Source organism: Scyliorhinus canicula, chromosome 1, assembly GCF_902713615.1.
Source record: "Scyliorhinus canicula chromosome 1, sScyCan1.1, whole genome shotgun sequence".
Lineage (NCBI taxonomy): Eukaryota > Metazoa > Chordata > Chondrichthyes > Carcharhiniformes > Scyliorhinidae > Scyliorhinus > Scyliorhinus canicula.
Window position 1 is genome coordinate 237,256,262 of NC_052146.1, and position 27,184 is coordinate 237,283,445.

Below are 27,184 nucleotides of genomic sequence, written 5' to 3' on the forward strand. Positions count from 1 at the left end.
GGAAGGCAGATGTCTTCGCCTTTGCCTCTCTGATTGCACGGCGACGAAATTTACTGGAGTGGCAGTCGGCATCGCCACCGGGGTTAGCAGCGTGGTTGGGTGACCTGTACGATTTCCTGCGGTTAGAGAAGATAAAGTATGAGTTAAGGGGCTCAGCAGGGGAGTTTGAGAAAAGGTGGGGGATGTTTGTAACCGTGTTTGAGGAGCTGTTCGTCACAGGGTCGGGGGGGGGGGGTGATGGGAGCGGGGGTGAAAAGGGAGGAAAATCTGTACAAACTGTACAGTTGATTATTGGGAAGAATGTTTCCCGGGGTGTTTATCTGCTGTAACCTACTTTGATATAAGTTTGAATAAAATGATTTTTTTTTTAAAAGAAATTTTCACATGAAAAGATATGATAGAAAATTTACTGCCCTAGTCACAAAAAGTTACAAGAAAAAAAGGACAACATTAAAGTTACCTTTAACGAAATAATTAAGCATTCCATTTTGATTCTTCTTTCCTTTCACTCCAATTAATGAGATCTTCTACTGGAAATGTACCGCAACATTAGATTCAAGCACCTGAACTACAAGAAGATTACAAAACAAGGATTCTTTATTCTATAGACATCAGGGCCGGGATTCTCCCAAAATCTCTGCCAAGTGTTGACGCCGGCGTAAACACCGGAATGTTTCACGCCGGTGTCAACGGGCCTGTTGGTCCAGCGATTCAGTGGGCCACAGGCGGCCAGCACGGAGGCGAGTGCTGCTTCGGTGCCGATTCACGGCCCTGCACTGCCGGCGCGGTTCTGCAAATGCGTGTGGTGGCTGTTTCCGTGCCGGCGTATGCGCGTGGTGCCTGTTTCTACGCCAGCGCATGTGCGTGGTGGCTGTTTCTGCGCCGGCACCGCGCAACATGGCTGAGCCATACAGCGGGCAAGTGCGGAAGGAGGTAGGCCCCCTCCAGATTGCGTGCGCCCGCCGATCAGTAGCTTACGATCGCGAGCCTGGCTATCGTGCAGCCCCCCTCCCCCCGGAGTCTGATCCACTTGCCCCCACCCCCCACCAGGACAGCGGCCGTGGGTCCAAGCTCCCGCCGGGTGGTACCAGGTTGGAACCATGCCGGCGGAACTTGGCCGGTCAACCGCGGATTATTGCCGGGGGGGGGGGGGCATTTTCAACGGTCCCCGACCGGCGCTGCGCGCGACTGGGGCCGATTATCTGGTCGCCGGAGAACCGCATCGGAGCGGCGTTGCGGGAATCTCTCCAGCGTAGGCTCGGAGAATCCCAGCCCAGACCTTTTTAAACATTAATGGAAGAGGGTAGCTCAGAGGAACAAACTATTTACAATATACGTTCACATGACACTCCCGATCCACCAGGAGACTGTCAAAAGCACAACTCATGATTTTTAAAAAAATTTAGAGTACCTAATTCATTTTTTCTCATTAAGGGGCAATTTAGCGTGGTTAATCCACCTACCTTGCACATCTTTGGGTTGTGGGGGTGAAACCCACGCAAACACGGGGAGAACGTGCAAACTCCATATGGACAGTGACCCAGAGCCAGGATCGAACCTGGGACCATGGCGCCGTGAGGCAGCAGTGCTGACCACTGCGCTACCGCGCTGCCCCACAACTCATGATTTCTATCCAGTCGGATAGCAGAGTTAATTGGTGAAGTTCCTGTTGTTTCATTTCCCATGACAACATGACCCAGATTATCTTGTCTCCCAGATATAAAGATCTTCCTCATGAACTCTGGATACTGTCCAAGAACACAAGAAATAAGAGCAGTAGTAGACTACATGGCCCATTGAGCCTGCTCCACCATTTAATACGATCATGGCTGATCTTGGGCTTCAACTACTTTTTCCTGCCTACTCCCCATATCAATTAATTCCCCAAGAGACCACCAGCCTTATGTATTCAGCAATGGAGCATCCATAACCTATTGAGGTAGAGAATTACAAAGATTAACAGCCATTCGAGTGAAAGTTTGTCCTCATCTCACTCCTAACTGATTGACCGCTTATGCTGTGGCTGTGCCCCCAGTGTTTTAGAATTCCCAACCAAGCAAAACAATCTCTTGACGTCCACCCTATCAAACCCCATTAAAATTTCAATTAGATTACCTCTCTCTCTCTCTCAACCTTACAAGCTCCAGATAATATAAGCCCATTTACTCAGTCTCACATTATAGGACAACCCCCTCATCCATGGAACCAATTTAGTGAACCTTCGCTGTTCCGCCTCCAATGCAAGTATATCCTTCCTTAAATGTGGAGACCAAAATTGCACGCACTACCCCAGGTCCAGAGCAAAACCCTGTACAACTGTAGAGTTCTTTATTCTTGTACTCCAATCCCCATACAATAAAAGCCAGCATGTAATATGTCTTATTAATTACTTACTGAACCGGCATATTCGGTAGAATCCCTCAACTGCTCCTCTCATGGTATACTTGACTTTCTTGAGGTATAGAAACTCCATGAAATCCCCCAGCCACACTGAGCCACTGGGTGGAGAAGCTGACCTCCATCCCATCAGCACTCACCTCCGAGCAATAAGCCAGGCGAAGGTCAGGACATCAGCATCTGCCCCCCTTTTGCTGCTCCAGCAAGTCTGACACCCCAAATATGACCACTAAGCGACAGGGCTCCAGTTAAATTTTCAGAACGCCGACATGGTGCTAAATAAGAAGATTTAGAACCCCACGTGTTTAGGACATGACCAGAACATGTGCACATGGTTAGCCGGACCTCTCCCACAATGCTCACTCCACTCCCACAAAAAAACCTGCTCATCCTAGACCTAGTCAATGAGCCCTATACACTACCTTAAGCTGTATTAAACCAAGCCTTGCAAACAAAGACATGGTATTCACCCTTCACAGGGCCTCACTTCACACAACATCCTCTGACAACTGCTCAAATTCCTCCTACTTGGTCTTAACCCCCTCCACTGATACTGCGTCTTCTGCCATAATCCTTCCAAAGATAACCAAGGTACTCCCCTCCTCTGACCCTGCGAGTGAAAGAACCCTTCAGCGAGGTTGGTGCCACAGGGAATGTCAGAAAGATCCATTTCGCAAAATTACAAACTTGCAGGTATCTAACCAGTCAGACCATGAGAGCCCAAATTGCTCCGACAACTTTAAACTCTCAAACCGTCCCTCCACGAACAGATCCCCCATTCTTTCCAAACCCTTCTCTTCCCTCTTCCCCGAATATAGTATCCAACCTCGCAGGCTCAAATATATGATTCACGCAGATCGGAGCCAGCTTTGATACCGTCCCCAATTTGAAGTGTTATCAAAATTGTCTCCATACCTTCAGGGTGGAGAACTCCACCAAATCTGCGGAATATTTCAACTGTGAGAACGGGAGCAAGGTCGTTTTTAGGACCCTCAACCCAGACCCCTACATGATTTTGACTGCATCCATACCCAGGTAGCCTCCTGATTTCCCCCCCCACCCAAACACCCCAACACCACCTTCTCCACATTCGCCGTCCAGTAATAATATATCAAGCTGGGTAATGCCAAGCCCTGACTGTCAGTCCCTCTGAAGGACTGTTCTTCAAATCCTTGCCACTTTGCCCACCCAAAAAAAGGACAAAATCATTTTCTCGACTACCTTAAAAAAGGACTTCGGAAGAAAAACTGGCAAACACTGGAACAAAATTCTTGGTAAAATATTAATCTTGACCAACTAAATCATGCCCGCCAGGGACAGAGGGAGAATGTCCCACCTTTGCAAATCGGTGTTCACTTCAAGCTCGTAGTTAAACTTATGGAGCCGGGCCCAGTCACGAGCTACCTGAACCCTTAGCTACCTGATATGATAACCCGCTAATTGGGACAGGAACATCCCCAGATTAACTCCGCTCTCCGGGGGAGTAACCGGGAAACACTCACTTTCTCCAGGTTCAATTTGTACCCTGAAAAAGAGCCAAAGTGCCTCAGCAGCGCCATTATATCACCCTTAGTGGGGATCGGGTCTGTCACGTACAGTCAAAGATCGTCAGCATGCAGGGTCATCCTATGTTCCACCCCCTGCACCTATCTGAAGCCCTCCGGGCAATGGCCAAAGGTTCTATCTCTAAGGCAAACAAGAGGGGGGTACATAGGTCATCCTTGTCTCGTTTCCCTGTTCAACTGAAAATACCCCAAACTCACATTGTTTGCGCGGACACCAGCCTTCGTGCTTTATACAACAATCGTACCCATGACACAAATTGCGGCCCTAAACCAAACTTTTCCAGTACCACAAACAAATATCCCCATTCTACCCTATCAAAAGTCTTCTCTGCATTTAGTGCAAAAACTGCAGCACGTTGAGGACAATCACCAACCGTTAATAAAACCCGTTTGACCCTCCCTAATAACTTGAGGGAGACACTGCTCCAGCTTTAGTGCCAGTACCGTTGCCAACATCTTAGCACCCACATTTAATAGGGGAATCGAGCAGTTACACCTAAAGACCACTGGATCCTTATCCTTTTTTAATAGAAGCGAACTGGACGCTTGCATCAATGTCTCGGGAAGAGAATCCCATGCTACTAATTGCTCAAATGTCTCCTCCAATAATGGTACCAATCATCCTGCAAACCTCATATAAAATTCCACTGGGGACACTTCAGGCCCCGGAGCCTTACCAGTCTGAATTCGCCCAATAGCTGTCAGGACTTCCTCCACACCCAAAGGCTCTTCCAACTCTTCCCGATCTTCCTCCTCCACCTTGGGACACTCAAAGCCTTCCATAACCTCCACCATATTCGACCCCTCCCCGGGTGGCTCTGACCTATAAGATTCCCCCCCCCCCCCCCACAAAACCAACTGGGTTGTGTCCAAATATGGCAACCGTAAGTCTCCCAAACATAGTGAAGATATTCAAGTATGGGAACGTGCACGGTCATGTTGCTACTGGAGTCAAGGACCATAAAATCCATTGCAAGTACCTCTAAAGATCCAGTGGCAACCAAGGATCCCATGCTTTGGTTCTCTGCTTTGGCCAAAGTACGTTTCTCAGTTTTGACAGTAGCCGTCAATATCGGCAGTAACCTCAGGCCAGTAACACCGATGTCTGATCAGCGCAATTTTGCAATTTCTTTTTCGTTGCTTGCTGCCCCACCTGATCATTAAACGCTATCGACATTTGACGATTGAGACTGCCAGGAAGAATGAGTTGCTTCACCTCTTCTATTGTCATGAATTGGCCCATAGAGAATATCATTCCCCTCCTGAACTTCTTCTAATAACTCAGTTTACATGCCTATTTGGATTCCTTCATCAGATTGTACTGGGCTGGTGGATGTTGGGCATTCCACTAGCGGTGAAGTCTACTGATGTCTTCATTGACCAATTTAAGCTGTCTGAGGTCCTCCTTTGATGCAAATGGCAAAGGTGAAACCATCTGTGGCCTTAATCCTCTGGATCTGGTTTGGATATCGGTTATAAACATATTGGTGACACTTTGGCTCCCTATCTGGATTCCTTGGCGGGATAAGGATGTGGATGCTGTCATTTGCTTGAGGCATGTCTATTACATTAGCCATAATCCCTAAACTGGCAACGGTGGATTTCCTTCCATGGTCAGTCTTTCAGCAAAGGGCCTCAGCACTTCCTTTGCCTTGACCACGCCTGTATATTCTCTGCTGAGAAAGGAGGAATGGAATTGCATTGGATGGGATCGCCGTACCTGATGTCTGCGGGGTCTGTGGTTGTTCAGTGAGGGCAGCTTCATTTGAAGTGCCAATCCCGTTACAATTCCAACACCTTTTTGGAGTATCCCTCGGGCGTGTTCAGCTGCAAGGTTTGATTTGGATTGGATCTGTGCTTGCTCTGCAGCAACCTGTTCTGCCTGCCACTTCAGCCTAAAGTTTACATCCCTATCAGCACCGACAACCATCTCCCTGGTGGTGGCCTCTTTCCTGGTCTTAGGCATCCAGTCTTTCTCTCTGATCCAGATGATCTAATCACATGCATCAAAGAAAGATTAAATCTCGGGCGGCACGCTTGCACAGTGGTTAACCTCACAGTGCCGAGGACCCGCGTTCGATCCCGGCCCCGGGTCACTGTCCGTGTGGAGTTTGCACATTCACCCCGTGTATGCATGGGTCTCACCCCCTCCACCCAAAGATGTGCAGGGTAGGTGAATTGGCCATGCAGAACTGACCCCTTTTTTAAAATAAATTTAGATTACCCAATTTGTCACAATGAAAGGGCAATTTAGCGTAGCCAATTCACCTACACCTGGGTTGTAGGGGTAAGACTGTGCAAACTTCACACGGACAATGACTCGGGGCCGGGATCGAACCCGGGTCTTCAGTGCTGTGAGGCAGCAGTCCTAGCCTCTGTGTGTTGTTCCTTGTGTCTTAATAAGCTCGTAGTCTTAAAGTTGAAGTAGATGCTTTATTGTGAGTTTGTTTTCTCTTCAATGCTTAACTTAAAGTTACATCTATGCTGCTAGTCTGTCTTGCTACCCGCTCCCGTTCCTGTGAAGTATGTCCTGACTTCCTGTTCGTGTGTATTTATATCTCTCCTGTGCTCTCTCTAGTGCTTGCTCAGTTGTATTGCAACTACACAGATATACAATCACCACATCCCCCCTTTTTTCTTTACATATTTTCTGTAGATTGTTAAAGAAAATTGTAAAAACAGTTAGATTACTTATGATATGTGTATCTATACAAGTGATGGTGATATTGGATATTTTACAAAGCCTATTTATGAGTCCAATCTTAATGAAAACATTATGAGTCCAAACTTGATGAATTTGTTGGTTGAGTTTTTTCTTTTTCGTTGTTGACGTGGTGATATTGATATTGCAACTCTGTTTTGAATGTTGTCGGTGTTCTTGTTTTTTAAGTAACCAATACGTCATCCCGAGGTGTTTGAATGGTCGAACCACTGATGTTGACTGACATGGACTTTTTTCTGTGCTTGTGGTATCAATTTAGTATGTCATCTGCCTTGAAAGCTGGTGTGCTTGCTTGTTCTGGAGCAGATGTGAGTTTGTGAGATTCGTTGTCATCCCATGGCATGTTTGTAGTCTTGTCATTGTTTTACTGTGTGCTGTGGCTTTGTCCTTCATGTGCAGAGTTGTACCATTTTGTACAAGTCGTTGTTTCATTGTTGTTGTTTCTGTCGTTTCTGTCTTTGTTGTTTTCATTGTCGTTCTTGTTGCTGTTTTTGTCGTTTCTGTCTTTGTTGTTTTCATTGTCGTTCTTGTTGTTTTTGTTGTTTCTGTCTTAGTTCTTGTCGTGCTTGTTGTTGTCTTTGTTATGCTTCTTGTTGTTTTTGTTCTTGTAGTTTTTGTTGTTGTGCTTGTAGTTTTTGTTGTTGCTGTTGTTCTTGTTTCTGCAGTGCTTCTTGCGATTTTTGTTCTTATTGCGCTTCATGTTGCTTTTATTCTTGCTGTTGTTGTTCTTGTTTCTGCTGTGCTTCTTGTGGTTTTTGTTTTCTTGTTGTGCTCAATGAGTGTCCCGTGTGGATAATTTGAGTCATTGTCACAGTTATTGGTGCGAGTGTCCTTTGTGGTATCTGTTACATTGAACGTTTCGTCTAGAGAATGGTGAGAATGATGTGATGTTGCATTGATGCTGGTGACATCAGTCATTTGTGGTGGATTTAATTCCTCCTCTTTGCTTTCTTGGTGCTCCTCTTCTGGAGTCAAATTCTTCACAATTTTCATTTTCTTGTTGGTCTTGGTGCTCCTCTTCTGGAGTCAAAATCTTAATGATTTCTATTGACATGGTCTCTCTGGACTCTTGGTGCTCCTCTTCTGGAGTCAAAATCTTCAAGATTGCAATTGATGTGGTCTCTCTGGACTCATGAGTATAGCCCTACTCTGTGCTTCTGTACAGACGAGCTGAGATCTGTCAGTCTCGCTGTGATCCTGCACCTCCTGTATGTCGAGTGTGATCACATTGTCACTGTTTTTGCATGCAGTGGGTAGATTTACATTGTCTTCTTCTTGATTATGTGAGCTTGGTAGACTTTCATAGCCTGCTTGTGGTTGCTCAGATATGGTGGGTTGCCCTTCATGGTCTTGTTCATGCATGGTGTTCGCTAGGGAGTGTTTTCTTCTTGCTTCCATTTTGGAGTCTTTCAACGAGCTGTCTGTGGAGGCTCGCATCACTCTCTTTGTGGAGTTTTTCATTGCTCTCTCTGTGGAGCCTGTCATCGCTCTCTCTGTGCTCTCTGGGTGCGTCGTCTTCGTCTTAGGTATTGCTGTCATCCAATGTATCGACGATCTGCCGTGGCATCATGGTATTGGATTCAGCTACCATGAGTAGAGTCGTGTTGAGCTTTGCGACCGTGTTGCTGATGCTGTGATCAGCATATCCGAATAACTCAGCCATGCCTGAGTAGTATTGTTCGAAAAACAAATCATCTTTTTTTTTGTTTTGGATTTAGTATTGTTTTCTTCGTCTTTTTTTGATTTGGAATTGTTTTTGTTCTCTTCACTTTGGGTGGTGCAGACTGCTTTTTCCAGGGTGTTGTGAGAGTTATCTTCAACTGCTGGTCTAAGTTCAGGCGTTTTTCTGTCTTTTGAGGTAAGAAAATTGGGTTTTACAGCTTTAAGTTTCTTGTTTTAAATTTTCGGGCATTTCCCTTTTTTAAGTGGGCGTGGTCCTGTCCTCTGACATCATGATGCTCGTGATATCATGCGTAGAAATTGATTTCGCGGGCAGCATGGTGGCTCAGTGGGTTAGCCCTGTAGCCTCACGGCGCCGAGGTCCCAGGTTCGATCCCGGCTCTGGGTCACTGTCCGTGTGGAGTTTGCACATTCTCCCCGTGTTTGCGTGGGTTTCACCCCCACAACCCAAAGATGTGCAGGCTAGGTGGATTGGCCACGCTAAATTGCCCCTTAATTGGAAAAAATGAATTGGGTACTCTAAATTTTTTTTAAAAGGAATCGATTTCACATGCGCAAGTCGGTCTTCCTTTACTGTGCAGTTTTTTGTCCACTGCGCATGCGCCACTTGCGCATGCGCAAAACCATCTTCGAATGGTGCAATCGTTCCTTTCAACTGGGCCTGCGTGGCTTGCGCTTGTGCAGAACCATCCGTGACCAAATTTTTTTTTACATGCGCAGACGCAGATTTTTGTCCTTTGTTCCCCAGAGACTGTAAAATGTGCTCAGGTGCCATTTTACAGTGGATTTCGGCATTTTTTTCTTTCTTAAAAAGTTCAGGTTACTTTTTCCTTTTGATCTGGACTGGATTTCAGTGTTTTTTCTTTGTGAAAAGTTCAAGTTACTTTTTCCTTTCGATCTGGACTTTTCACTTGCGATTTCTAGACTGAACCCTTTCTGTTCTCATAGTGATTGTTTGAGTTTTGCATCACTCAGTCCCTGTGCAGTTTGGTCTCTGAGCATACAGTACTGTTCAAATTTTTTCTGTATTACTTCTAATTTGGTTCTGTCTTCACCTTTCAAGTATTTTAAGCCATTATATATTTCTTTAGCTTCATGTTCTGCGATGAGCAGTGCTATTTTCATTTCTTCTGAGGCTGCTTTTAAATCATTAGCTATGATATATATATCGAACATTTGTTTAAATATTTTCCATTCGTTACTTAAATTACCGGTTGTGTTCAGCTGAGGTCGGGTTCCAATCAATCTCATTGAATTAGCGAACTCTTCCCACGTCGAATGTCCGGTAGGAGTTTTCCTTGCCATTTTGGTCTTTCTGTGTCTGCAGCTTGTGTAATCTTATTGTAAGCATTCTGAAGCCACTCCTGGTACCATGTGTTGTTCCTTGTGTCTTAATAAAGCTCGTAGTCTTAAAGTTGAAGTAGATGCTTTATTGTGAGTTTGTTCTCTCTTCAGTGCTTAACTTAAAGTTACATCTATGCTGCTAGTCTGTCTTGCTACCCGTTCCTGTGAAGTGTGTCCTGACTTCCTGTTTGTGTGTATTTATATATCTCCTGTGCTCCCTCTAGTGCTTGCTCAGTTGTATTGCATCTACACAGATATACAATCACCACACTCTGCACCGCCATGCTGCCCTTAAATTGCCCCTTCATTGGGAAAAAAAATTAAAGAAAGATTAGATCTCAACTTCTTCTGGACATCTTCATCCCTCAATGCTTCAGGTAGATAATTTTTCAGCTGCATACCCCTGCTTGTTTGAAGGATGGGTCCAAGAGGAGGATGCAAACAAACAACTTCATATAGAGCAGGTCCTCTCCTTCAGCTTGCTTGTGCGACTAAAACCTCTGCTACAGCTGTGACAGGCTAGTGCTATCCTGAAACACTCTTGTCAGAGCCTCAAAGATTTGCTGCGGACTTCTTTGCCTATCCATACCCCTCTCCTGATTGGAATAAAAGGAATGAGAAGAATGGAATGCAATGGGTTGGGATTTAAAGAATTACTATTGGAAAAAAGATATCAATTGCAGATCTCTGCTAGTATTAAGATGTTCCTTACTTTTTCTCTGTCTTTCCTGTCTCTCCCCATTCAATCTTTCTTTCCCTCTGTACATTTATCTTTCTGTGTCTTATTTTCACCTGCTCTAATTCACCTGCCATTCCATTTCTTTCTGAATCCTTACATTTCAGTGGTTAAGATGATAAAAGTGTTGGTTCTATTGTTCACTAACGTGCCAGGAGCCCTTGCAATTTTGTGATTTTTCACTTCTAACAACTTGCACAATGAATGTTTTTGAGCTGAAATGTGCAGGGAAAAATAAAACAGCGTATGCCCCGCTGCAGAAAAATCTTGGTTATTTATTAATTTCAGAAAAAAAGTGGACATTTATTGGAACTGTTTACCCTGGGCTTTTTAAAATTAGTCCTAGGTTTGTTGGACGATTTAAAGTTATAACTAATTTACTTTTCTTTGATAGGTGGAACATTCTACACTTAGTTCCCAAAGTGCATCCTTGATGACTCAGAATTCTCAACTTCAGAATCAACAATTGTCATTGGAGAATGAGAATGAATCACTGATGAAGGAAAAAGAGGAATTGAAATTACTATATGATTCACTTATCAAAGATCATGAAAAACTAGCGAAGTTACATGAGCATCAGGCAACAGAATATGAGGCTCTCATCAACAGACATGGAAGTCTGAAATTTACTCATAAAAATTTAGAAGTTGAACATAAAGATCTTGAGGACAGGTATTTTTAAGATTTTCATTCATTCAAACATCAGGTACATATATAAGTCATCTTGTGGAGAACTCAGAGAATTGCCAAGCAATATTAACCTTAAAGGTATTACTCTGCCGTCATTTTGGTTCATCGTCCCCTATTTTTCAAGGAAACATTTGTTCTGAATAGCAGTATCCGTTCTTTATCTTCTGCTGTCAAGCAGCTATCTTCACTGTTGCCTTCACACAGTAGAAAGGTTGTTGGTTGGAAACTGTTACCTATTTTGAAAACGTTGTTGAGTTTTGATAAAGTTTGATTATCACTTAATTACTAATCACTTAATTACAGGCAATTTGCCTGAATTGTTTTTACTTTGTTCTCCTGGTATTAGTGTGAAGTATTTTAGTGACTTTGATTCCAACTGCCTGATTTAATATTCGTTTCAGTGGATCTTGATTCTTGCCAGTGGGAAATTGGCATGGTGCCTCTTTATCTTCTAACAATGCTTGACTTTCAAAAGTACAAACTATGCAATTCTCATGTTTGTTAGGTCATTATCCTGATGATAAAGAGTATCCAGTTTAATTTCTCCAGGCAAAAACACTCCTGCTATTCTGGTTCCACTCGGAACCGGATTCCACCTTTATATGGAATCAAATTCAAGGTGTATTTATTGAAGCACTCATGGAAAAGTGTCACAGCCAAACAGCATTCACACTGACACATGACTGACATAAGATATGTTACTATAACACTTGTCATAAATTTGCTTGACCTCTGGATTCTGTACCTGGTGCATTATTCTGATCACATGGCTAGACCTTCAAAGAAGCCTTTACTTACATTCAGATAGTTCTACTACAAAATAATAAAGAAACAAGTAAAAACTCACTCTAAGGTCATAACCCATATCTAATATGTCGTTTTATCAATTCTGTCCAACTTACTCCTGAGGGAGGTAACCCAACTGCATATAAACTTCAAGACTATGAAGTGTGAAGATAATTGAGCTAAGCTCCAGAACATAATCCAATCTTCAAACTGTTGTTTGGAATTCATAGAAGATGTATTCTACAAGAATATCATCTCATTATTGAGCCATCATGGCTAACTAATTTTCACTAATTTCTATGAATCCCACAGATATTTTACTGCAAATCGTATATCTGTGTACAATTCCTCACTGCACAGTTGATTTCTTGTTGCCACATTTGTCACACATTGATTCAGCGTTTTCTGTCATAAATTCCTCTACTCACTCTGATAGCGGAAAACAAGTATATAAACTTGTCATATTGATTGCGTGGTCAGTGGATGATAAGTGTAACTTTCTGGTTTACCTGTGTTAGCTCTGTTAACAAATTAATGGCTGTAATTCCGATAGAGTGACAATTGAGTCAGATTGGCATTCTGCTTGAAAGTCCTTAGCTTGAAATCCAGGCATTCCTATGGCGCCTGACCTACTCAGTCTGGCCAGATGAGATCTGGGCAATGCAGCATGCCTGGGCTTGAGTGCCGAGGGCTGTAGACTCATAGCAAGGAAGCTATGCCCCCCCTTTTCTTTACTGCCTTTTCAGGTGGAGGGGGGGTGGTGTCAGGTTGGGTCAAGCCTTGGGAAGGCGGGGAGCATGTCACATAGTCTTGGGGAGGGGAATGTTGGGTCGGACCGAGAGGGGAAGTGGATTGGGTGTCTGGGGAGGGAAGTGTCAGATCAGGATGGAGTGGGGTATTGGGTCAGGTCTGGCCTTGGGGATGGGGGTGAAAATCAAGCCTGGTGGGGTTGAATGGAGGTCAGTAACAGGCCAGGTGGTGGCAGAGGGCAAGAGTTGGGTCTCGCAGAGGTGGGGGCAGGAAATCCCATGGGTATGGTGGAATTTTCCATTCCTGACACTGAGGGCTGAATTCTCCGATTCTGAGGCTTTGTCCGGAACATGTGTGCAGTCTTATGACCAGAAAGTACGCTGCGCCCCCCGCACCAATGCTCCGCGGGTGGGGGGGGGGGGGGGGGGGGGGGGCGCAACAGCAGCACCAAGTGAAGCCCCTGACTTTCCCTGCAGAGACGGATGGAGAATTGCCAGGACTGTGGCTGCGCATGCGCACGGTGGTGACCTGCAGCGGTCGCACCGTACAGCATGGCGCCGGTTGCGCACAGACCCGGTCTGCCAGATAGTGACCCCCTGTAACCCTCCTCACCACCCCCCACCAGTCCCCGCCGAAACCCCCTCGGCCAGGGGAAAGGCTCTCCCCTCTGACTGTGCAGGCGGCACTGGACGCAGTCCGCAGCTGCCAGGCGACGTCCCGGAAAACTAGGAGCACACACGCCTCTCGTCATTGGGAAGTCGGCCCATCGGGGGCGGAGCATCAGGTGAGGGCTTCAGGTGATGAACTGAGGCCGTCCCAATGCATGCGGCGTACTCAGCGATGAGGGGACGGAGCATCCTAAAAGCGACGCCACCCCCGATAACAGCGTCAAAATGGACTCCGGCCAGTCGCCGAATGCAATTTCGGTGTCAGCAATCAGAGAATCCAGCCCTAAGTGTTGACGCGGGGCAGGTTTTGCAGACTTCTACGATAGCAAAACTGGCGTCGCACCCGGACCGATTCAGCGACCATTGAGGGGCTAGCACCGGCGCCACGTGGAACACAAACGATTCTAATGAGAGACGGTGCCGGATTCGCTATTGACACTCGGGAGGCTGACAAGCTGCAGCCACATATACACACTTCACTCCCCACACACACCATCCCAGTCAACAAGATGGCAGCGAGGAGAACGGCACCAAGGATCATGGATGCCGAGCTTGAGACCGTGCTGGACGCCTTGGAGGAGAGGTGGCCGACCCTGCACCCCGACCCGGGAAGGAGGCTGCCGGCGCCTGCCATTAGCTGTGCCTGGGCGCAGGTGACAGAGGCTGTAAACACCACGAGCAACATGTCCAGCAGTGCCAGAAGAAACTGCACGGCCTCCTCAGGGCGGCCACGGTGGTTCGGCAGCACTATGTCCCTGACATCAATCCCCTTCCCACACACCCGTAACCACCCCCCCAACCCGAAGGACGGCAGAACCCCCACCTTGCACCACATGTCGGCACCCATACCAACACCCCCTCCCCATAACCGCTGGGAGCAGGAAAAGACTGGAGGGGGACCGACAAACCTGCAGCCCCTCACCGTGGCAGAGCAGAGGGCCTTGGAAGTGGTCGGCGGGCCCGAGGAAAGGGCAGTCGCCGTGGTGGAGATCAGTGCCGGGCGAGGAAGGGCGATCCCACTGTGTTGCGGCTCCCCATGACACGTCCAATACCACCTGCACCACCCTCGCAACCCCCACATTGCCCACGCGTTGGCTGATGTGGCACAGACCCAGAAGGTGGTGGCACAGTCAATGGATGATGTGGCGCTGTCCCACCCAGTCGGAAGTGGTCCACTCCCTATGGTCGTGAGCATGTAGACCCTGGCCGATACAGCCGTGGGCCTCCAATACTGGCAGCGCCAGGTGACGGGGGAGCTCCGGGGGAACTCGCGTCCCATGGAGTAGCCTGGGGGCTATCGGGCACCACGAGGGAGGATGATGTGATGGAGCCTATGCCTGCAACTTCTCAGGGGAAGTGCCAAATCACCGCAACACCTCTGACTCCCCCACACACACACCCATCCCCATCCCCTCCTGTCCCTGGCGCATCTGGTGGGTAGCAGGAAGAACAGGGCAGCACCATGCCACCTGGGACACCCGAGCAGCAGCTGGGCCCATCTAGGCCCAGTCGCCCCGTAGGACATCTGCTAAAGGGGACCCACGGCTGGAATCATGGCAGGCCACCTCCAATCCTTATATACTGTCTGGGGATCCACCTAGATGTAACGTTAGGGCCTGTAAGGCCCTAATATAAGGCCGCCTTGATGCGGGCGATCCTCCCAGCACCATACTGGAAGGCCCCTCCAGAGTGGTCCAGGCTCCTGAACCGCATTTTCAGGATGCCGAATCACCACCAGATCATGCCCCTGGTCGCGGCATAGACGTCGTTGTAGCTTGTCTCCGCATCAGTCTGCGGCCTCCAGGTAGGCGTCATCAGCCACGACAGCAACAGATAACCTCTATTGTCCAGGAGCCAATCCCCGAGCCACGGGTGTGCGTCGAAAAGGCCGGGATTCGATAAGTGTGCAGCCCGAAGGCGCTGTGCACACTGCCCGGGTATCGGGCACACACGTGTATGGTGCGCATCTGATGATCACACACCAGCTGCATGGTCGTCGAGTGGAACCCCTTTCGGTTTGTGTAGAGCGGCCTGTCATCTGCAGGAGCTCCTAGGACAACATGCATCACGTTGTTCACCACCTGGACCTAGAGCACCTTGGTGATGGCAGCGAACCCCGCTGCCCGGGAAATCCCGTGGGATCGGTCCATATTGAAATGGATGTATTGGGCCTCTTATGAGGTGCAGATGCTCCTGTGCACTGGGATCAGAGATCCTGGACAGGTCCTCACTTGGCACCTGGAAGGACCCCTTGTGGAGAAGTTTAGGGCGACTGTTACCTTGACAGCCACTGGGAGCAGATGTCCTTCCCCGTTTCCCCGGTGTGCCAGGTGCACCATGATCTGGCAGATATGGCGCACTGTCTCCCTGCTCAGCTGGAGTCTTTGACGCCTGACAGGTCCAGCAGGTCCTTGAATGATGAGCGCTGCTGGTAAACACAAGGCCTCATGCAGCACCTCCTTTGCACCCTCTCCTCCCCCTCCTCCTCCTCTTCCTATTGGGTGACTGACTCTCCATCCTCAGCAGCTGCCTCCTGTTCCTCTGGGGTGTGCTGTGCTGCTGCAGCTTCCTCCTCCTCAAGCAACTCCAGCTCAGCTCGTACAGCTGCAGTGCATCCCCCAGGGCTGCGGTGATTAGGGGGAAGGCCACCATTGCTGGTTGTATTCCAATATCCATGATCTGCAGGGGTGAAAGGCCGACACCTTAGCAGAGTGTGTACCCCATGCCCAACCAGGTCCAATAGGCTACACTGTGATCCAAGTTGGCACTGCAAACTTTGCCCTCCCATCCCCACACCCCTGGCCCCATCGGTGTCCGTCACGGTGGGGTCCTCTGGTCATGGCATCCATCCCTGCTGCCAGAGATACTATCAGTTGGCGCTGCCCTTGTCAGCGGTACACTTCACGGCACCCATCCGGTGCCTCCCTGTAGAGGCTACCTTGGATGTTGCCCTTGGGTGGGCTGCGTGAAACCCCGCTGGCAGGTGGTGGCCAGTTGGGGGAATGGTATAGCGGGGCCGTAGGTTGGGGGGCTGGGGTGCGGGGAAGGTGGGGTGGGAGGATGGGGTGCGGGGTTGAGAGCACCCATATAGCCGGTGGCACTCTGGAACCAGGGGTCAAGGTGGGTGATCAGTGGGGTGCGCAGAAAGATGGTTGCCTTGCAGACCACGGCAGTGGCGAGCCATGCCTGGATACCACCCTTTCTTGTGGGGCGTCCCCACAGCCTGTCATCCCTTCACCGCCACCCCCTCCCCTCACCGTCGGGAATTTTCCCCCCTGTTGGATGGTCCAGGAAAATACCAGGACAGGCCCGCTAATGAGATGCCAACGGTGTTTACTGCATGTATGGAGTGGAACGAATTGACGCCGCTGTCGGGGCACCCGTGAATTGCGATTTGGCATGAAACCGGCGCCAACCTCGCTTTCGGCGTCAGAACAGATTCCCAACTCAATCGCGTTTCCCGATTCCAGTGTTGAACAACGGAGAATCCTGCCCATAGTTCTTTTTTTATCTAATTCTGTGTTCTTTTAAATAAAAAAATCAACAGATTTTTAATGGACTTCCTGCAGGGTTCCCCATCCGTTGTTCTCTATTTTAGGCTAATGCAGACATTTGGGGTGGGATTCTCCGGCCTCCCAGCCATGTGTTTTCCGGCGGTGGGGGTGGCGTGTCATTCGCTGGCAGAGTGATTCTTTGCTCCCACCGCTGTTAATGGGAATTGCCATTGAAGCCATCCACGCTGCCGGGAAACCTGCGGGCGAAGGTGCACTGCCGGTGGGACCAGAGAATCTCACCATCAGAAATTCACCAGAGAATTTCAGCCCTGCATTAATCTTAAATATGTATTTTTTTTGTTTTAATTTAACAATACTGTAAAATATACCCTTTATGGATGTATATAATGTCACCTCCAAATGCACATTGGGCCCTGGTGCCCCTCACCCTCAAACAGTTAGGAAATAGCAAGAACAGTGGAGTTGACATGGAATAAGGGTTGAAAAGGAAGAGATAACAATGGAAGAGGAGAGTAAAGAAGGGAACAATTAGAATGGACAAGAAGGACGGAGGTAGTAGAGGAGAGGAAGGATCAGGAGGTTGAGGAGGGGATTGAGAAAGGAGAGGAGGCGAATGGCAGAGCTGGGTCTGAAGGAGATGGGGAAAGTGAAAGAAGTGAAGAGGCGGAAGTGACAAATGGAGAGAGTTGGTGAGCATGGAAGGGTGAGAAGAATGGATTTGGTGAGTGGAGGGTGGGAGGAGCCAAGGGAGAAAAGAGTGAACAGAGGAGACTTGAGAAAGGAGCGGAGTTTTGGGAAGATCCTTTATCTTCCCTACTTTCACCATTCCTCCCCCTCACCCCCAACCTTTTTATCGTCCTGTTCTCCTAGTCCCTGCTGCCTTCTGTTTTTTTCCTCCCACTTTTCCCATCCCCCTCTCTTTGTTAATTCATCTCCCCCTCTCTCACCCTCCTTACCTTCCCTCCCCTCTCTCTGTTCTCCTACTCTCTTTCCACTTTTATGTTTCTATTGTACTCTTCTTTCTACTCCATATCTCTTTCACTCCTTCTGTTCCTTTTCCTGCTCCCCACCTTCAAATTTGGTTCACTGGACAGTAACACTTCAATCCATGACTCTTCTAAACAAGCAATCAGTCAGATCATGAACCTTCTCAGAAAAGCTGAATTTTAGCAGAACCATAAAGATGGCCTAGTTATAATTGATTGTGGACGTATATTTTTGCAATCTTTTTTCACACTGTACAGAACATAGTATTACTGTTGTCTGACCAAGCAGTATAGCAGTTAGGCATCTGTTAAATCTCCAGTTTCCTGTAATCTCTACTGTCATTAAATTGCTTATTTATAAAACTGCTCATTTAAAAAAATAGCAATTATAATCTGTCAACAAAGTGAATTTTGAAAGACTTCAAAATTTGGGGAAAAAAGCTCTTTCTAAAAAAAAAGTATATTTTCACATGTTTGTTGCATAGCTGCTTCCATGGAAGTATGAGATTTACATGGTAACAGGACTGAAATTGACATTCCTCAAACTTTTTTTCTCAATGGAATTCATAACACCATAAAACTGTAAGACACAGGAGCAGAATTAGGCATCCGGTCCATCAATTGTGCTCCGCCATGACTGATATGTTTCTTTTTTTTTATTCATTCATGGAACATAGGTGTCGCTGGCTGGACCAGCATTTATTGTCCATCCCTAATTGCCCTTGAGGAGACAGTTAAGAGTCAACCACATTGGATCTGGAGTTACATGTAGGCCAGACCAGATAGCAGATTTCCTTCGCTGAAGGACATTAGTGAAACAGATGGGTTTTTGGGTTTCATCCTTAGACTCGTAATTCCAGATTTTTATTGAATTCAAATCCATTTGCAATGGCAGATTTTGAACTTTATCCCCAAAGCATTACTGTAGGTCTCTGGTTCACTAGTCCAGTGACAATACGATTACGCCACTGCCTCCCCCTCATCTCCATTCTCCTGCCTTCTCCCGATAACCCTTGATCCCCTTATTTTTAAAAAATATTTTATTCAAGGTATTTTCATATAAATAAACAAAAGCAGAAGAACAACTATACAATATTGTGAACAACCCACACTCACTTCCCTGCACATCCCCCCCCCCCACTCCCCTAATACCATTCCCTCCCCATATCCCGCCTTCCCCTTACTGACCTCTCAAACCTCCTTAACGAAATCAATAAACGGCTTCCATCAACCTCCAAGACGAACTTGACCTTCTCCAGCTTCAGGAATTCTGCCAGGTCACTCACTCGTATCCCCGCGGCGGCTCCGAGTCCCGCCGCCTGAGCAACATCTGTCTTTGGGCTATCAGGGAGGCAAAGGTCAAAACATCGGCCTCTCTCACCCCCGGGTCTTCCGACACCCCAAATATTGCCATCTCTGTACTTGGGACCGCCTCCATACCCAGCACACCGGACATCACGTCCAAGAATTCCCTCAATCTTGGACACGCCCAGAACATGTGGACATGATTCGCTGCCTCTCCCCCCCCCCCCCCCACCCCGCGCACTGCCCACACCTATCCTCCACCCTCTCAAAGAAGCTACTCACCCTTGCCACCGTCATCTCCACCCTGTGCTCCCACTCGACCTGATCAAAGGCCTTCTCCACGTCCATCACCACCACTACCTCCACTCCTGCCCCTCTGAAGGCATTATTAAGCAGCCTCCTTACATTCAGCGTCAACTGCTTCCCCTCCACAAAACCCGTTTGATCTCCGTCTATCACCCTGTGCACGGCCTTGCAACCTCCACGGGTCCCCCCCCAACCCAGTGCTCCATAAACCGATTCAGCTCCTTTGTGACTGCCAACACCTTAGACGACTTGAGATTGAACAAGTCCTAGCTTGGTAAAATCCCCCGCCATAATCAGCTGGTGTGAATCCAAGTGAGGAATCTTCCCTAACACCTGCCTCGGCCCCCGATACAGTCTAAACTACCCCACACTCACTCGGTTCATCCGCAAACCCGTGACCTGCACCTTATACAGCAACTGCGGGGACCCAATCTACAAACATCTGCCTGAACACATCCAGCAGGTGCTCCCACTCCACCTGATCTACATCATCCCAGTTTGGGGCATAGACGTTTACCAGAAAAACCGGCATCCCCTCCAACCTTCCACTAACCCGCCCCCGGATCGGCCACAGTGCTCCCCACCTCGAACGCCACCTGCTTATTAACCAACACCGCCACTCACCCTAGTCTTCATATATATTTAGCCCCAAATGAAACACGTGCCCCACCCATCCCTTCCTCAACCTATCTTTAAGTACATCTTCTGCAAAAAGGCTATATCCTCCTTCAGACTCCTCAGATGCACGAACATGCATGTGTTCTACGTGACCAGTCTGGTTGTGGGGCTCCCCGCGCCCCTTCCCTACCGATCAGCCATATCCCTTATTGAGCCAGCCCCAGCCCATGTCACGCGACCCTTCAGGCTCGACCTTGGATGTCCACTGTCATCGATCCCTTTCCAACTGCACCACACCCTTATCAGCAACCCTCCACCCCTTGCCCCCCACCCTCAAACAAAGAACCAGCCCCATTACCCTCCCCCCAATGCCTGCCTCCTGCCAGCCCCCACTTCACTCTCGTTAGCTAGACCATCCAGCTAGCATGGTGGCCCCAAAGCCTCCAATTGCCCTACCTCCCCCAGTTCCCTTCCCTCCCCTCTACCATACATCCCTGAAGAGTAACAAAAGGTGCATCGTTCCACCATGAAAAAACCTGCCATGCAACCAACCCACCATCAAAAAATTTAAAGAATACGCAAACTCTTCCCAAGTTCAATGTCCTCACACTCCTCCCAGTCCATTGTCCCTCACAGACTCCATCGTCTCCTCTGGCATGCCGAAATAATACTCTCGCTTCTGGAAAATCACTCATAGGCGGGCCGGGTACAATATTCCACATTTGACCCCCTTTTTAAAGAGGGCAGCCTTAACCCGGTTAAGCTCGGCACTCCTCTTCGCCAGTTATGCTCCCAGGTCCTGGTACACCACCAGCTCGTTCCCTTCCCAGGTACATTTCCTAGTCTGCCTCGCCCATCGACGAATCTTCTCCTTGTCCAGAAAGCGGTGCAACTGCACCACCATCGCCCTCAGTGGCTCGCCTGTCTGTGATCTTCTCATTAGCGCTCTCTGAGCTCGGTCGACCTCCAGGAGCCGGTCAAAGGTCCCCTCCCCCATCAATTTCTCCAGCACTTTTGCCACGTACACACCGGCCTCCACACCATCAATGCCTTCAGGCATCCCAATAATCCTGAGGTTTTGCCTTCTGGAGCAATTTTCCAGATCCTCCACTTTCTCCTTCTGGGTCTCCTGCATCACTCCCATCTCGGCCACCAATGAGGCCAACTGCTCCTCGTGCTCCCCCACCGCCTCCTAAACTCGCTCGATCCCAGACTTAATCGATTCCCCCACTTTGGCTAGGTCTTCCAGGGCCCCTTTCCTCTGCTGCTGAACTCTTCATTGAGGAACTCTATTAACTGCTCCGTTGACCATTGGACGGGCAGGGCAGCTCCCTTGCCCTCCACTATTTTATCCTATGGTATACCACGAAGACTCCCCTGCTCCAGCAGCTCTTTCGTTCTTGCACCACTCCTAGTCAATGGATACATCCACAGCCACACCAGATGAGTGTGACTCTCAAATACTTCGCCCATCAGGTGTGGAAAAGGCTGAAAAAATCCACCTTGAGCGGGAGCCACCAAATGTACGACCTCTCACTCCATGGCCACCACCGGAGGTCACCTGATCCCCTTATTAATCAAGACCCTATATACTTCTGTCTTAAAGACACTCAGTGATTTGGCCTCCACAACCTTCTGTGGCAAAGAGTTCCACATATTTACCACCCTCCGGCTGAAGAAAGTCCTCCTCATCTGAATTTTAAAGGATCATCCCTTTAGTCTGAGGCTGTGCCTCTGGGTTCTAGTTTTTCCTCCTTGTGGAAACATCCTCTCCACGTCCACTTTATCTAGGCATCTCAGTATCCTGTAAGTTTCGATAGGATCCCCCCCCCTCCACCCCCCATCCTTCTAAACTCCAGCGAGTACAGACCCAGAGTCCTCAACTGCTCTTCATATGACAAGCTCTTCATTCCAGAGATCATTCTTGTGAACCTCCTCTGGACTCTTTCCAAGGCAAGCACATGCTTCCATAGATACGGGGCCCAAAACTGCTCTCAGTACTCAAAATGGAGTCAGATCAGAGCTTTATAGAGCTTCTGAAGTACATCCCTGCTCTTGTATTCTAGTCCTCTCGACATTGCATTTGCCTTCCTAACTGCCAACTGAACCTGCACGTTAACCTTATGAAAATCTTCAACTAGGGCTCGTAAGTCTCTTTGTGCTTCTGATTTCCTAAGCCTTTTCTCATTTAGAAAATAGTCTGTGCCTCAATTCTTCAACCAAACTACATAGCCTCACATTTTTCCACATTGTATTCCATCTGCCACTTTGCCCACTCTCCTAGCCTGTCCAAGTTCTTCTGCAGACCCCTGCTTCCTCAATATTACCCGTCCCTCTGCATAACTTTGTATCATCTGCAAACTTAGTGTCATGTTAGAGTACCTTTAAGAACTGGGTGTTGATCAAATAACTGCAGTGATGTCAGAGTATGGATAGAGCTGGGCTGTCTGTCCGCTTTACTTTTGCTTTGGGCTGGCAGCTACAGGGTGTGTTTGGCTTCGTTTTGCAGATTGGGAGATGCATCCAGAGAAACAAGGTGTAATTCTGATCTCTCTCTATGAAAGGAATGTCTTCAAATCACTTGCTAATTTAAAAGTAATAACTGCTCTTAGTAGAGAATTTAAACCTGATCTCTGTGTTATCGAGGGTGTTTGTCTTATGGATGTTGCAAGGAAAGATTAAGGGTTACTTATAGAGTGATGTATTTTTGGGGGGGGGGAGTATTTGAGTTGATAGTTGCTAAGATGTTTACTGTGTGTTTAAAAATGTTAACTGGATTCATAGAATAAACATTGTTTTTGTTTAAACATACTTTAGCTCTCTGTTCCACCACACCTGTAAAATGGGCCCTTGTGCTCCCCATAACCAAAATCTATTTAAAGTTATGGGTCAGGTGAACTCCATGATACACTTTGGCCTGATAAATTCTAAACCCTGGCCCGTAACATTAGCAACAGTGCCCTCAGTTCCTCCTTCCAGATTGTTGATGTATATTGTGAAACGTTGAGGTCCCAACACCAACCCATCTTAAAAGTTGAGTAATTTCTCAGTTTCCTTGCTTGTTCTCATTACTAGAGCACTCTTTTTGCATTGATTGTCAAGTTCTGCAGTAGTTTCCAAAGCTAGTTGTAAAATACAATTCTGCTTGGATGCATCCAGCTGTACAAAATTAATGCAAATATAAGTTGGTAATCTGTGACTTTTTTCACATTCGAGCACAGTAAATTCAGGAACAACAAAAATGGCAATCATGAGATTGATGCTGCCATTGATATTTGTGATGGCTAATGGAAAATCTTTTGAAGCCAAACTTTGTTATGTAATGGTGATTGTCTCGTGCAAAATTTTTGAAAAGCCACAATTAACTAAGAGATGTTTGGTGCTTGTCCTGACATTTTTCGTGGATTGTAGCTGCAATCTCCATTCCCATCTATTTCCCCTTTAAACAGAAATTTTCATGCGGAGGGAACTGGAGAGGAGCTTGAGGACAGGAGTATGATTACTACTATGTTCATCATGAGGAGTTGAGTTAGCTGGTCATGTTCCCTCATTTCTTCTCTCTCCGCATCCAGCTTGCTGAAGCACGTCGCCCCAGCCATTTCACACACAATTTCCTCCCTTTTTGCTTTGAGATAGTGCTCCCTTTTGATGCCTGCATTGATGTCTTTGGGTTCCATGCAGATTTTCAGGTCCCCATTCCAGTTTTATACACAGACCATCAAGTTCACCCAGTCTGTTGGCTCTTCAATGCGCCTGATGACACCTAGGTCTGTCATCCACTCTAGCTCAGCCTTGAGTCTCTCCCTCAACGGGGCCGAAACCCATCTGGGCACATGCACCACTGGTCTTGCGTCTTCCTTCAGTTATATACTGTAGGTGAACGGAAAGGTCTCAAACCCCTGAAATCCCTCCGGATGTGCCTTGGAAATAGCCTCCACAGAGATGTGTTGGGAAAACTCCATGCAATCTGCAGCATATACTCTTTTGACTAGCCCAAGCTGTTCACAGGCCTGCATACCAATGAGTGATTCGCGTTCCGCCGCTATTATGGAGAACCGTATCCTGTGGGTTACCTTCTTAATGATGAAGTCCAGCTCACATTCTCCCACAGTCGCAATCTGACACCAATTTTAGTCCTTGAGAATGATGCCTGCTGGATTGATGTGAGGTACTGTCTTGAGCTGCTGCACCAGCGAGAGCGGAATTAGGTTGGCCTTCGCTCCCGTATCAAGTTTACACTTGATGACCGTACCTTTTAGCATTACTGGGATCATCCACCTGTCCTCGATGGTCCCCACCTGTGCCTCACTGTGACTGCAAACGGTGCGCGTCACTTCTTAGCCGAGGCCAGCCAAAACGCTTCAGTCATTTCTTGTAACCGCATTCATGGCAGGCCGGTGATCAACTTGTTTGTCCTGCTTCGGGTTCCTTTGCACTGGCCGATCAACTCTGCAGCGTCGAGCAAAGTGCCCCTTCCTGCCACACCGGTACAGTCCTTGTCATCTTTTCAGCGAGTATCCGTTGCCACAGCTCGGACACAAAATGGCGGATAGGATCTGCTGTCCAAAATGGCGGACATCAGCGAAACCACATTCCTTGCTGCATTCAAAATGCCGCCCCATGGAGACCATGTGTTGTCTGATGCCTTTTATTGATTTACTCAAAATGGCCGCCCCATCACGACACATTTCTTTTGCCAGTGCTGAGCTGTGTTCTGAAAATGTCTGCCTCGAGACCTTATTGTGTGTCCGGCTGCATGCCATAGAGCTCTAAATGGCCACCAACATCAAGGCCACATCTTTCTTTTATACTAGTAGCACCAAAATCCTTTCTTGGATCAATACCAGAATTGAGTTTGCGAAAGGCCCCGATCCGCTGCTTAGAGAGCTCACTTGCCTGACACATCCTGATAGCGGCATCCAGCGTGAGGTTGTCATTTTATAACAGTTTTTCTCGCAGCACATCATCCAAGGTCCTATATATGATCCGGTCTTGGATAATTGATTTGGGGCAGCTCGGTAGCATACGTGGCTAGCACTGTGGCTTCACAGCACCAGGGTCCCAGGTTCCATTCCCCGCTGGGTCACTTTCTGTGCGGAGTCTGCACGTTCTCCCCGTGTTTGCGTGGGTTTCCTTCGGGTGCTCGGGTTTCCTCCCACAGTCCAAAGACGTGAGGTTAGGTGGATTGGCCATGATAAATTGCCCTTGGTGTCCAAAAAGGTTAGGAGGGGTCATTGGGTTATGGGGAGAGGGTGGAAGTGAGGGCTTAAGTGGGTCGGTGCAGACTCGATGGGCTGAATGGCCTCCTTTTGCACTGTATGTTCTATGTATCTATGTAAGATTGCAACTGCCCAGAATAGCATGACTGGTCCTTTAAATGCTGATCTATCGCAAAACTGTCGAAGGATGCCTTGTCTTTCTTGGCGTCAGACCGGAATATGTATCTCTCAAAAGTTTCATTGCTTTTGGGGGAGCAGTGGCCATCAAAGCGTTGAACCACCTTCTCATAGCTCTGTTCATAGATCATAGATCATAGAATTTACAGTGCAGAAGGAGGCCATTCGGCCCATCGAGTCTGCACCAGCTCCTGGAAAGAGCACCCTACCCAAGGTTAACACCTCCACCCTATCCCCATAACCCAGTAACCCCACCCGACACTAAGGGCAATTTATCAAGGCCAATCCACCTAACCTGCACATCGTTGGACTGTGGGAGGAAACCGGAGCGCCCGGAGGAAACCCACGCACACATGGGGAGGATGTGCAGACTCCGCACAGACAGTGACCCAAGCCGGAATCGAACCTGGGACCCTGGAGCTGTGAAGCGATTGTGCTATCCACAATGCTACCGTGCTGCCCTTTTAAAAAAAACAAACGAGTTGGAACGTTTGGAACCCAGCTGTCATTAAGCAGCAATGTAACACACCTTTCATCAGGCAGTGCCTGTACACCACGGTCCAAAGAAAAAGTTCAAACTGCTGCTTGAACGCACGCCAGTTTGAGTCCATATTGCCCGAGACTTGAAGTTGGTCTGGTACCTAAAGTCCATCTGTTTCTCACTTCACTGTCTTGCCTTGCGTTGCACCCCCCTTGGATCACCAGGTTGGCGGTGCGATTGTTCATCTGGCTTCTTCCACCAAGCCACGTGGTTTGTCTTGCTGCAGTTACCTCATGTTCTTCAGCACACCTGGTACCATGTTGTATTCTGTTACTTATTCGATGATGAAGGTACACATTGAACACGATGATATAGTTGCTTCAAGTATTCATTCTTAGTGGTAACCACACATTACTATATACAAATAATTCTGTCTCCTGCCAGTCCCTGGCTTCCATCTGTCCTCCAATATATATATATATATATACATATGCCCGGTCTGGTTCCACCTGTTGGCGGGAGGCTATAGCTGTCCCGACATACGATAGGTAACGTCTATATACAGTGGCACTTTTATATTAACATATATACATTGATACAACTATGTACAATTATAGACAGATATGCCTGCATGCATATCACCACACCACGGTGGGGTGATGAGTGAGCGGTTGGTACCACACCCCCCCCCCCCCCCCCCCCCCTCCCAGTTAGAGCTCGTTGTTTCAGATTTTTATTTTGCTTTTTTGTTGCTTGACATTTTTAGAATCCATGCTTATCTACTATGAAGGCTCTGACAGATCATGTATCTTGGAGAGGACTGGATTCTTTGTGATTCTTCTTGGTGGTTGGCATTTTTGGAGCTATTGGAGTCGGGGTAAATGTGTAATGGTACATGCCTGGGTGTGTTTGGTTTATTGTTGCTTGTTTTGTTGAAGTGGGAGTCTGTATGCTATGCCTCTGCGTAGTTAAAACCCTTCTTTGACTTGGGGGTCGTTTGGCATCTCCCTCCCAAGTGGTCTCATATAGTGTTTCCTGAGTGTCCTTCTCTTTGTCGTTGGGTCTTCCATAGGAAGGCAGTGTTTTGTCTCTGTTGAGGTAGCACTGCCTTGTCCTCTAGCATCCTCCTTGTAATGGAATGCAGTGCTGATCTGTGTCCGATGTCCTGGGACAACTTGGGCATTCCTCCAACGGAGAGAATTCTCCTCTTTAACTGGGTGAACAGCATGCCAGTACGGG

The 27,184-nt window shown here is 47.8% G+C and overlaps 1 protein-coding gene across 29 annotated transcripts in view; it reads left to right on the forward strand.

Annotated features, from left to right (window-relative positions):
* The window catches only part of LOC119972565 (girdin-like), a 649,171-nt gene that overhangs the window by 452,444 nt on the left and 169,543 nt on the right, over positions 1-27,184 (forward strand). For all 29 annotated transcript variants that reach the window (XM_038809673.1, XM_038809681.1, XM_038809689.1 and 26 more), the window contains exon 20: positions 10,839-11,116. In XM_038809673.1, coding sequence (XP_038665601.1) covers positions 10,839-11,116 — 278 coding nt within the window. The remainder of the gene's footprint in view (positions 1-10,838; positions 11,117-27,184) is intronic.